This window comes from Panulirus ornatus, chromosome 39 (assembly GCF_036320965.1).
Source record: "Panulirus ornatus isolate Po-2019 chromosome 39, ASM3632096v1, whole genome shotgun sequence".
NCBI classification, from domain to species: Eukaryota; Metazoa; Arthropoda; class Malacostraca; order Decapoda; family Palinuridae; genus Panulirus; species Panulirus ornatus.
In genome coordinates, this window is record NC_092262.1 from 7,880,135 (window position 1) to 7,893,681 (window position 13,547).

The 13,547-nt window shown below is 38.1% G+C and overlaps 1 protein-coding gene across 4 annotated transcripts in view; it reads left to right on the top strand.

Annotated features, from left to right (window-relative positions):
* LOC139761087 (uncharacterized) overlaps positions 1-13,267 on the top strand; it is a 30,326-nt gene extending 17,059 nt beyond the window's left edge. For all 4 annotated transcript variants that reach the window (XM_071684939.1, XM_071684941.1, XM_071684943.1 and 1 more), the window contains exon 3: positions 2,531-13,267. In XM_071684939.1, coding sequence (XP_071541040.1) covers positions 3,079-6,981 — 3,903 coding nt within the window. In that variant the 5' untranslated portion in view covers positions 2,531-3,078 and the 3' untranslated portion in view covers positions 6,982-13,267. The remainder of the gene's footprint in view (positions 1-2,530) is intronic.
* The last annotated feature ends 280 nt before the right edge of the window (positions 13,268-13,547 follow it).

Consider the following 13,547-nt stretch of genomic DNA (forward strand, 5'->3'; position numbering starts at 1 on the left):
GGTAAGTAACATTACTGATACTGTTTTATTGTTAAAGGGCACGAGTTTTGGCTTTTGGCCATGCTGAGAGAATGATTGTAGGGATAATAAATGGGGTTAGTTTTTTCTTGTATTCAGGGGGCAAGGGATGGACAACAAATGTTGAAGGAGAGTAAAGGAATATTGCTGTGAGACAAATGTTTGCTGTAGGTTTTGCATGGGCTGTACTTTGTATTACGAACTTAATAAATAATGATTGGTTTCATGTATTTATATACTTCTCCCCTCACCCTTATTTAGTAAATAAGGATTTGTTTCATTTATATATGTATTTCCCCCAACCCCTACCTTTTTTTTTTTTTTTTTAATTACCCTTTATTTGTCTAAGATGGAATTGAACTGATTACATAATTTCAGTCATGTAATTCTAGGGCCTTCCTCCTAGAATTGGTATGTTGTCGATGAAATCACAAAAATTTTGAATTAAAGCATCCTATGATAAATCATTATTGAGAAATAAGTTTTGATACAAGAAGAGGTACACCAGTACCCCAACAAGCAATGGCATTATGTTCCTGGACAACCTATTGCAAGTCAAGAGTTTGTAAATTGAGTGGTTGAAACCTGTTATAAGGAGGTTTATGCATCTGATAAAAATTTTCCCACTCTAACCCTTATATGCTTGAAACATCTTTGCTTACCACCCTCATCACACACTGTCATGATGTGATTTGGACAATATTTAATAAAAACTCGTAGTAAAGGTATTGAAAAAGATGGGGAAGAGGGCTCGTGCTGCTGTTGGAGTTAGATGGAGTGAGTGTTGTTAGGGGGTAAAAGGAGGTGGAATAGGCTTGTCTGTATCACTCCTGAAATACTTTATTTAGCAGCTGTTACCATATCAAAAGAAATGCGGACAAAATTTTAAGATACTGATTGAAAAACATAGTGGTGAGGGCCTGAGGTGCTTCTGGGGTGGGATTGGGTGAAATAAGGTTTCATGGGAGGTAAAGAGAGATGAACTAGGCTTGTCTACATCCTCCCCCTCCCCCCCAATTTATGTGATTTAGCATCTGTTGCCATATCACGTGTAATGCAGACAAAATGTTATGGATACTCACCATAATACAATATAGTAAGACTGTGAGGTGGAGGGAGTGAAGATTACTAGGAAGTAGAGGGAGGTAGTCTAGGCTTGTGTACATAGTCCTCTGAAATTTTTAATGCATCAGCTGTTGTCATACTACAAATAATCCTGACGAAATTCTATGGATACTTAGTGAAAATGATGGTGATAGAGGCTTGAGGCGCTGCTGGAGTGAGATGAGATGATTTTACATCTTTGTCACCCATGAATTATCTTGTAAAGCAACTATTGCCTAATCACAGGTGAATGCTTACTTTACATATCCCTGGGGTTTTCTGATTGAAATACTAACAAGGGCTTGCATACGTTTAAAATGTCCAGCATTTTTCTTCCATTGTAATGTATTTCCTGGTTGACTTTCTTTTCCCATAACAACGAGTTTCTAAACAGTGTTATACCTCCAGGCACCTCAGATTTAATTTCAGTCGTTATATCCTCATTTCCTTCACATTCCTGAGTATTTTTGATATTTCTTTCAGACATACTGAAATGCCTGCACTTAGTATGGGTAGGGTGAAAGATGGGGTAGCAGTGAACACAAACGAATGAATTTTGTCATTTGTATGCTGACATATTTTATTATTAAGAGAAAAGATTTCTTTAGACATTAGGAATAATGTGAAAAAAAAACTGTTGTTTCATGGTCTGTCTCACAAACATGTATTCCCTGGGAGTGCACACGTCAGGCTTCAGCCTGCACCTTCTTGATTTGATGAGTAAGCAACAACCTTCATCCACCCTTTGTGAATGACAAAGATGTCTGCAGCCAGTGCTTATAGATGGGGCCACCCTGGGCCAGAAAGTAACTGACACAAGTTGATGTTGTCAGCTTACCCCCAGTAATTATTTGGAGTTTACAGTTCCCTGGGAATCACATGTGTTGTGGTTCTTTGCTGCAGTCAGCAGCCAGCTTATTTCTTGATGCTCATCCCACCATTAAATATTCCTTCATTAATCAACCATTCCTTTTTTATTTTATCATTCCTTCCTCGGTGGTGTTTTTATTTTTTAACTACACTTATACACTGTAGACTCTAGGCTTGTATACATACTGAAAGTGAATGTTGTCTTAGAATTATCTTCAGCACCAGAAGGAGGAGGAAAGATTTTTCAGATGGTTCTTATCATAGGAACTTGATAGTCTCTTTGGCTCAACCAACCTTTTTATATTGTATCTAAATAAGAAAATACACATACATTATCTGCACTTCATTTCTATACTTTTATTGTACGTGCATGTGTATTCTTTGTTTATCATGGTTGAATTATGCATTTGATCTGACTTTGTCTTACATTTAGGCTAACTTGTATACCTGTCAACATTTTGTTCTGCACAAGAAAAACTTGCATAACAAAATTTTTTTTGTTACAACATATTTAACATATGCGTATTTTTCTTTTCAGATTATCCGTGAATGCAGTAACTTGAATTTGCAGCAAAATAATTGTGCTGTCGAGATTGTGCGCCGCCGCTTCCCACATATCCTCAAGTAACACGCAAGTCTCCTGATCATTTACAGTTTAATTTTAGTGTTGAGTAGTTAAGTAGTTATTAAATATTTTAAGAAATTGTCTGTAGAAGAGTTTAAATCTTTATTTTATTGTTGGTTCTATGATTTGGTCAGTGAATGAGCTTAGGCAGTTGACCCATGAATATTGTACAAGGAGATTCTTACTCTCTGTCATGAGAACTACGAGTTTATCTAATACCAGGAGTTTTACATTATATCAAGAAAGGCACATGTCAAAAGTTAGGGATCTTTATGACTCTGTGTATTTACATGAACTTGCCCATCAACGTGAATTTGCTCATTATTCTGATCATGTTCACCACTGTGATCCCTTAAATATAACTGAGCTAAGAAAATACTGCCACGTACAGAATCATCTTGACCTTATTAAGTGTAGTAAACAGTTGCGTTGCATTGAACTTATGCAAAATTGGGAGCATTATGAGCAGTACTAGCAGGGCTGGAGCTCCTAGTGATGATCCACTGGAAGACCAAAAGCATCTGTATGGTGCCTCAGTGGACACAAAAGAAGATACCCAAGAGGTGCACAGTGAAAGTCCAACAGAGGTGACACAGAGAATAGTTGGAGAAGAATATGCTTGTCAGGGGGGAATAAAAGAAATAAAAGAAAATGAAGTAGATTTAAGTGTGAAAAAAGAAAAACTTACCGATGGAGGAGTGAATGAACCTGCTGTAGGTGCTGGAGAACTTAAAGATGGGCAGAAAACAAAAAAGCCAGAGGGTTTTGTACATATAAGTGCTGCTGATGAAGTAGAATCAACCTTTGTAGATGTAGAAGGTGTTGGTAATGAGTTAAAACATGCATTTAAAGATGTTCAAGGTGAACGTCTCACTGCTGAGTGTGAGGGTAAAAGTGAACTCATCCATGTACTTACAGGCTCTTCTCATTTCAGTTTAGGTGCTCCTGAACAAGCTGTTAAAGATTATAGTAATGACAGAAGAGATTCTGAAGGCAATATTTTATCATTAAAGAATGAATGTTCTTCACGTGATGATACTTGTAATTTTAAGGACATAGTTGTAAGTGAAATTTCAGATAAAGAAACTTTTGTGGAAAAGGGGGAATCTTTTCTTGTTGGTTCAAAGATAAAAACTGTTAACTTAGTTGTTGATGAACTTGAGAATGCAGTTGCTGATATTACAGATTGTAGTGAGAAAGAGATCCACACACTGGGCACACCAGAACCAGATGTTATGAAAGTGAACATGGATGTCAATTTTGAATGTAGTACAGTGAAGTCTAGTAGTATAAATATATATTCAAGTGTTTGTGTTGAAAGTGATGAAAAAACAGATAACATAACAGTAGGAGAAGAAGTAACTGAAGATTTATTTAAAGATGTTAGAATACTTGAGAATGATGAAGAAACTATAAAGACAGAAAAAGAGAATCAGTTTGATGAAGGTAAAGTGATTTTTGCCTCTACAAGACAGATAGAGTACCATGGATGTGATAGAGAACAGAATAAGTTATTGACTAGTGGTGATGAACAAGGTTTGAAAAGTCAGCCACTTTCTGCTCCTTCCACCCCAGTTCCTTCTGCTTCTGGGACAGCCCGGAAAATACTCAGATCTCAGGGATGTCGAGGTCGACGAGTTTCATTTCCTGAAGATGAAACCCATCTCATATCCAGCTACTTGGAACCAGTTAACCCATGGCAGCAAATGGCTGGAGTTACAGTGGAAGAAATAGCAGCAGCCTACAGGTCATCATGTGAGCGGCATCGTACGCAGCCACTTCCTGCAGTGCTCCAGCAAATTAAGGCTCTGCCATTGGCTGTTGGAGGACGTGTGGAATGCCTAAGTCTTCGGGGACAAAGGTTAGAAGGAAGTCAGTGTGAAGGTTTGGAAGAAATTTTCAGAAGAGTACAGTTCAAAATCTTAGATTTGGAAGGTTGTTGTTTAGATGATGATACTGCTATACCTCTGTTTGATATGATAGAATTTTATGATTCTGCAACTCAGTTGAACATTTCTTGTAATGGAAAAATTGGCTTTCGTGGTTGGCAGGCTTGTTCACGAATGTTGAAGAGAACTCCATCTGTTGAGTATTTAGATGCTCGCAGTACAAATTTGAATGAAACCAACATGCCTATACTTGGAAGAGCACTGCGACTTGGAGCTCGACTGCACACACTTCACCTAGAGAATTGTAATTTGACTGGTAGACCACTCATCATGTTGACTGCTGCACTTAGGCAAAATGATACTTTAGCTGAATTGTATTTAGCAGAAAATAGACTTGGTGTGAATGATTGCATACAGCTTGGAAACTTAGTCCGTGCAAATAGTACGCTACGTCTTCTTGACCTTCGGAACAACAATGTTCAAGATGCTGGATGTTGTCATGTGTGTGAAGGTATAACTGAGCAACAATTGCAGCAGCAACAGACATTAAGTAGTGGTTCCAATGAGAAGGTTAGTTGTAAAGGTCTCAACTCTCTGATACTCTGGAATAATCATCTCACCCAGCAGTCAGCAGCTCACCTAGCTGGCATGCTTGCAGCAACAAGAGCCCTAGAAACTTTAAATCTAGGACGTAATAACCTAACCAGTGAAGGAGTGTTGCGTCTAAAGGAGTCTCTGTTGAGAAATCATGCCTTACTTCGATTGGGTCTTCAGGCTGCCCGAATAGCTGATGAGGGAGCTGTTGCCCTTGCTGAATACACAGCTGATAACACAGTTATTCAGCATATTGACTTAAGGGAGAATCCAATACGTGTGGCAGGGCTCATGGCTTTAGCACACTCACTACGTCTTAATTCAACCATCATCCAAATGGACATAGACTCTGACCCTAGAACTGAACCAGCAATGGAATTAGCTGAACAGCATTCTGCACTTCAGAAGGAAATAAAGGAATACTGCCAGCGTAACTTGACTCGAAGCCATTTGCGAGCAACAGAAGATCAGGTTAAAGTAGATAGCCAAGATATTAGTCAGGCAGAATCAACTAAAGAAGGGTCATGTGTCAGTGGAGCTATAAGAAAAATATCACTCACTTGTGAGACTACACCCACTAAGACACCAGTTGTAGAAAAAATTGAAGGACCATACCGAGAAGAAGAGAAGCAAAAGTATACAAGTCCAGCACCAAGTCCACTTCCAAGTCCTTCTCCCAGTCCAAGTGCTAGTCCATCTCCCAGTCCAGTACCCAGTCCTTTAAAGAATCGGTTCAGAGTTTTCAGAGTACAAGAATCGGCTAAAAGTTCACCAGAATTAATTACAAGCACAAGCCAAACTACAGTTATGTGCACTTCAGTTCCAGTCTCTCAGTCAGGAAGAAGTATGTCCGCAGGAGATCTTAGTCAGCCACAAAAGCAGACAACTGTGCGGCCTAATAGGTTCAGTATTGGTGGCCGCTTCACTGTTACTCGGGTGGCTGAACCAACTGGTCCTTGTAGCTTGCCCGCTGACCAAGAGAAAGTTACTAGTATTGCCACCAGTTTCACCAATACAAGTGCTTCATCAGGGCCAAAGATTGTTATTTCATCTCCAATTAGGGTAGAAAGAGGCTTCAGCATAGATGAAAATTCATGTCCGTTAGTCGTGGAAAAATCTGGTGATAAAGAAGCAAAGTGTGAGCTAAGTAAATCTGTAACATGCAAATCAGTTGGTCTTCCAGAAGATCAGATCCGGCCACATCAATTATCCGGTCATGTTGTCAGATTAAAATCAGATGGTGATAGTGATGATGTCTTTATAGATGCTGTCAACATCAGTACCACTTCGTTAGAGTCCCAGCGACAAAAGTTGGTAACACAAAGTAGCACAACTTTATATAAAAGCAACCTCCCAGAGAGTCAAAAGAATGAAAAGGATTCTGATTCTCTTAGTTCTAGTGACTTAACTGATAGTGGCTTTCTTGATGAGGGTGTTTGTGGGAAGGGAAGTGGCAGTCTTTCACCAAGCCCAAGCACCTCACATCCTGAGGGTGACAGAGATTCATTACTGAGCTCCTCAGTGGACAGTACCAGTCAGGAGGACACAGGTCTCAGTTTGTCCATAAGCAGTAGTAGCATTCAAGGTTCATTACCTTCCATTCCTCTACTCACTTCCACTTTACAGCAGTCAGATTTGTGTTCTTTGAATGAACCTCCTCAAAGGGCTCCACTAGCTGCTATGGAAAATGGTAGCTTTGATTCTGATAGTGAGGACAGTGAGCTGACAACACAGTCGTCAGACTCCACCCATAGCGATGAGGTCCGTATCACCACAGAACAGTATGAACCAAGACCTGCTTGGGGATCAAAACCAGAGCCAACAGAAGTTGCTGTTAACTCTGAGGCTTTGACCACCTCAGGGTCTTCAGGAACTGGATAGAAGACCATGTAGTGGCTCCAGTGCCCAAGAATTTACTGACAGCAGGAATGTTTGTACTTCATCTCAGCAGCAGCAGTTATGTATGGTTGTGTGACCAGGCAGTTACATAGGCATATGTTAATAATACCAGTAGCCAGCTACTAAGTTCACAGGCATTGTGATAACTTAGTTGTCACTTGTATGACCAGTGTCATTTTTAATGTATTAATCATACATTGTTTACCTCATCAGCTCTCATTTTAAAAGATCAAAAGAAAATTTTGTGTACCTTTAGTTCGTAGACATACAAATTTTTAATTTGTTTGTAAACTTCCTCTTAGTGTACAGAATTAACTTAATTGTTGATAAATTAGTGGTCTAGATTGATGTTAGTAATATAATTACCATTTCCATTAACTTATGAAGAGGATTTTCATCCACAGCTTGTGATAGAGTTCTCAGTTTGATGAATTATATATTAATACTGATTTAATGTTATTCTTTCATTCTCATTATGGTAGTACATTGTGTCATTTGAACTGTTACTACTGATTAGTTGCAGCACATTAAAGGAAATCCAAACTAGCTTTAACTGTTACTCCATTTAGTATATTGTGGTTAGTTGTGATAAATATGTTGTATTACCTCAGTTTGAAGCTGCTTTAGTATTATAGCCTTGTGATTGGGTTATAATTTTTATTTTAGCCCCATAAATCAACACACAGTGATCATCTGTTTATGATGATTTGCATTCAAGTTGATGTTTTTCTTGAGCAATGTTTTATCATATTTAAACAAATAATAATTGTAAAATTTTTTCATGCTGTAGCTTTAATCACAAATGAACATCTTATTTGACAAGATCATCATAATTGTGCCATAGAAATATAACCCCTTGTACACATAAATGTTCAAATCACAAATCAAGAGTAAGCTTTTATCTGCAGTTTGCAAGTTATAGTCTCCTCAGTGTCCTCCAAAACATTTGATATATACATTGTGTAATTGGCGAAATGTGCTTAAGCATGTGTGCCCAATATACTGTCAAAAAAGGGTATGGTCATAATCCATACCCCTCTTTATGTTTTGTCAAGATTTTGGACATCTTTAGTCCAATTCTGTACAGGCGATTGTTTTGTAAATATGACAAAGGCAGACTGCAGTTAATGTTGACAAAGAAATTACAAAGATAACCATTCAAAAATGAACATTAAGGACAAACGCAGTATAGGTTTTAGCTTAAAATAGCCATGTTAACAAAATGTATGTGCTCCTAAGTACAAAAGTTGTAAGGCAGTATTGAAACTAATATACTGTTCATTCTAGAAAATCCAGGAAATCTTCTCTTAACAACTTGTATCGAATGCTTTGAATTTATAATGAACGCATTGGACCTAGCTTCAGATGCACAGTAAAACTGATTTTGTAGAAAAGCTGAATAGGAATCCATACTATTAGAATCAGGTGTGCATGACTTCAGTATAATATGCTGATAAACTTCTTTGGACTTGTGTCTCTTACCTTGTAAAGGAATATGCAGTTGACTGTTGTATATGATATTAAATTATTGAAGAAACTGGTGATGCTTCTGCATTGAAACCATGTTCCTAGCCTAGTTATATACTCTAAGCTGTCCTGATTAAACAATTTTAGCTTAGCTAAGAATGCTGTAGCCAAGCCTGCTTTTGGATTGTACTATACCTTTTATGGCAGTAGATTGTTAATTAATCTCTAATTTGCAGTGATTTATGACCATACATAGTCTAAAATGATATATATATAAACATATATAATATATATATATAAGATTTTGATATCACAGCAAAGCAGATGTTTTGATATTACTAGAACCTTATTGCTTGCTTTGTTATGTACAGTATTTGTAATAACTGCAAGACTGCCACACTTTCGGTTAGTTATGAATTCTAGTAGGCCAATATTTGCCAGCACCAGTTTTGGCTCATGGAGTCTAGCGAGATGACCCTTACAGATAGATAGAGGTGACTGGTTGGTTGAAATTCCGGTGCTAATTGTTGGATACTTAAAATTTTCAGCGCTTTTTTTCATAATGAAACTCAAGCTATTAGCAGTGAGGAGTTCTAAGGAAATACTAGTAGAGGGACTAGTTCAGTTGTTATATCAGTGATCAGGCTAATGATACAGAAGAAGGTATAGGGCAACATTTTCTTTGTACAGACTGGTAGCTGTTGTGTGTCTGCCAATGCTTAGCTCCAGTGACTGTGGTACAAATCCATCATGATTAGGCCAGGTGGTCATACAACCTCAGCTCACCTCAATGGGAAGTAAAATTTCCTGTTACTGAAGTCGAGTGTAGGAATGATTTTCCTGTGTCTTGTCACATGTAAAGCAGTGTTACAAATTGTTCTCACAAGTACATTGTTTCCGTGTTTAGAGTGCTATACTTTGTAATATGTTTATAAACATTATATTGATTGCCTGTTTTTAAATATTTTGTACTTTTCATACTGATAATAGATGGCATGTTCAGATCCCTGTAAATTTCCAAGCCATTTTCAGTAATCAGACCTGTGCATTTTATATTAAAGAAGTTTTTTGTAAATGAAGTACCTTATGTCTTACCAGTGTTGTGTTTACGGAGTGAAGACACACTTCAGTCATTCATATATTTAAAGCATTAATAATGAATAGCTCCTTAAATTATAGACCCTTGCTTTTGCCTCCTCAAGGCAAGGTTCATTGTACAATTTTAAGGGATGACTTGTTTGACAAGAGCACCTATTTTGATCCACTCGGAAATTTAAGTATTCTCCGCTCCATTTCACAACCGGTGAGACATTATGTTTGGAGGACTTCAACTAAGGATCAGAATTGGTGTTGGTGTCAGCACTAATGCGTTGCATGTACATATGTATAGAATATGTAGTGCTGTGATCACGGTGTGTTAGCTGAGCTCCACCACTCACCTGGATGGTACATGATACTTTTTAGATTATATGGCCTTAAACAGCCAATTCTTGCCATTACAAATATCCTGACCTACATCATGACCACCTCCATGTTCACCATATATTGATAAACTTATATGAAACCATAAAGCATGATTAAATATACCCATTGATATGTTTGACACACTTCCATTTTATATATATATATATACGCACACACACACACACACATATATATTGACGTACTGTCAGTGGACTGAACCGGAGCATGTGAAACTTCCAGGGTAAAGCATGAAAAGATGTGTAGGGCTAAGTTGTGAATAGGGTGCTGTGGTTTCGGTGCATTACACATGACAGCTAGAGAATGGATATGAGTAGATGTTGCCTTTCTTCATCTGTTCTTCACACTACCTCGCACTACTTATTTACCATTTCCTGCATTAGCGAGGTAGTGTCAAGAACAGATGCTGAGCCTTAGTGGGGGAAAATCCTCCCTTGGCCCCTTCTTTTGAAAAAGTAAAAACAGGAGGGGAGGATTTCCAGCCTCTCACTCCCACCCCTTCTAGTCACCTTCTATAACACACAGGGAATACATGGGAAGTATTCTTTCTCTGTCCTCAGGGATAGAACATGTACATTTATATATACACACACACAGACACATACACATATATCTTTCTTTCATACATATTCACCATTTCCTGCATTAGTGAGGTAACGTTAAGAACAGAGGACTGAGCTTAAAGGGAATATCCTCACTTGGCCACTTCTCTCTTCCTTCTTTTGGAAGGGGGTTTGGGGTGCGGGTGCTATTTCGTGTATGGCGTTATGGTGACAGCAATGGATGAAGGCAGCAAGTATGAATATGTACATGTGTACATATGTGTATGTCTGTGTAAGTATATGTTGAGATGTATAGGTATGTATATGTTTGTATGTGGGCGTTTATTGATATCCCTGGGGATAGGGGAGAAAGAATACTTCCCACGTATTCCCTGCGTGTCGTAGAAGGCGACTAAAAGGGGAGGGAGCGGCTGGCTGGAAACCTCCCCTCTCGTTTTTTTTTTAGTTTTCCAAAAGAAGGAACAGAGAATTGGGCCAGGTGAGGGTATTCCCTCAAGGCCCAGTCCTCTGTTCTTAACGCTACCTCGCTAATGCGGGAAATGGCGAATAGTTTGAAAGAAAAAGAAAAAGAAAATATGTATATATATATATATATATACATATATTTCTTTTCTTTTCATTTTATTCGCCATTTCCTGTGTTGGTGAGGTAGCGTTAAGAACAGAGGACTGGGCCTTTGAGGGAATATCCTCATCTGGCCCCCTTCTCTGTTCCTTCTTTGGGGAAAAAAACAAGAGGGGGAGGATTTCCAGCCCCCCACTCCCTTCCCTTTTAGTCACCTTCTACGACACGCAGGGAATACGTGGGAAGCATTCTTTCTCCCCTATATGCATTACACAACATGACAGCTAGAAAATGGATGTGAGTGAATGTGGCTTTTCTTCATCTGTTCCTGGTGCTACCTCGCTAACATGGGAAACGGCGATTAAGTATGTAAATATGTATAGAGTGAGAGAGCAAATTGAAATGTAGTGATATGTTATCAGTGGGCTGAACCAGAGCATATAAGATGAGGGGACACCAGCAAGAAAGTGAATGTGAGCAGATGATGCCATTCTTCTTCTGTTCGTGGCTCTACTTCTGCATTTGGGAAACTATGAATGAATATGAAAAACCAGCTATTGGCAATATTATGAGTGAGGTGTCACATTCATTTAGACTGTATCATCATCAGTGGACAGAAAGAGTGCAATAATATTGAGGACCTTCTCACCCCAAGGACTCCAACTTAACTCTGGCAAGACTGTATCACTATGTGTACAGGCTTGTCAAAGAATTAATCACTTCAGTGGAATCCACATTTTTCACTGGAAATAGTGCAGGAGCATCTGGATAGATGTTCTAAGGAAAACCAGAACTCTCTTTGAATAAGAGCCTGGGATAATTATGAATATCAGTGTATATATAGGTGAAGTATTACTGGACTGCCTGCTTAAGGTTACACTGCAAAGTGGTTGGGTTGTTGGGAATTCAGTCTCATCAAAGAACTTATCGCACCAAAGCAGTCCATAGTTCCCTGCTATTGGAAGTAATGCAGCCATGGGCTGCAGGAGCCTTTAGAAAGAGGTCCTGGGGTAGTTATAGATATAACATAGATATATATAGGCGTTACCAGACTCTGTCTTATTGAGGTTACACTGTGTTTGAAAAGTCACCTTTGGTGGGACTGTGTTATCATCAGTTGATGAAAAAGAATATAGTTTCATTAACCACTTCCCTTATTTCCCAAGTATGCTTGGGCTTAGTCTTTATGCAAAAATGTATTATCCCAAGTTAACCATAGTCACTTGCATTTAGAAAATTATTATCCCAGGATCACTCATATGGGTTTCCAGATATGTTTTCTATCATTCCCAGTAGGTGAAATCATAGTAGATGTCTTTTCTCTCATTAGGTGGCACAACAAGCACTTATTAGCATCAGACAACAGTATGGTGAGGTGTCTCCCATACGAGATGCAAGTGTCTGGCTTATTTCTGTTTGCTTTTCTATTTTTCTCCTTTAATATGCTGTGATGAATATAATTTTGACAACTATACAGATATCAAATGAATATAATACCAGCTCTGCCTCAGATAGTCCAGCTGATGCTGTAGGTTGGACCAATGTACTATTTACTTTTGCTGTTATTGATAGTCATTTATGTAGATAATGAACATCAGAATATGTAGCTGTATTTCTACAATTTCCTTGATACAGTAATGATCTAGTTGACATGACAGTTGAAAAGACCAGCAGGTATGTAAAGGTTGACAGCAGCGTTACTGGATAATGGAAGTGATAAATGGTGCCCTATCAAAAATGATAAACTAATATGATTAATGCATTTCTTTATCAAGGTAGTTTTATTTGTTGTTTCTAGTGTCTTTTACAATGTAATCTGCATAAAAGGGAATTTTTTATTTTTTACGATTACTTTTGTATTCACTGTGTTGCCTTTATTATCAGTACACATTTCAAAACTGAATTGGAAAAAAAAGATAGAACATGTTCCTTATTAACTTAGGAAATAGAGAAAAAATTTGGAAGAGAGAAAGACTTTGGATAAAGATGTGAAGGAGAGGGATAAAAAACTTTTCACTTAAAAATCCATTTTCTCCATGTTACTTTGTGTAATACAGCCTTAGAGTTTCAGGAACCTCAGGGAAAAGGGTCTTAGGTAACATCATTGTCCTAAAACAAAGAGGTCCTAGAGTAATTATGAAAAGATTGAGCTGAAAGCTACAAATCCTCTCCTCCTTAATCACTTTACAAAAGAAGGAACAGTGGAAGGAGCCAAGCAAGGATTTTTTTCTTTAAGGCTCAGCCATCTGTATTTGATACGGTCTCTCTCACTTGGGAAATATCTAACATATGTGAAAGAAAATATGATTGACTGATTATACAACCCTAGGACCCTTTTATGGGGCCCTTGCAATTTCAGGGTTGCTTTTGATGGGACAGAGATGGACTCTTTTGGTACAGAAAGTGCTGAATGAGACAACTTCAGTGGAGATGACTTTTCATATATGGTTTTAACCTCCATGCAGGTGAAAC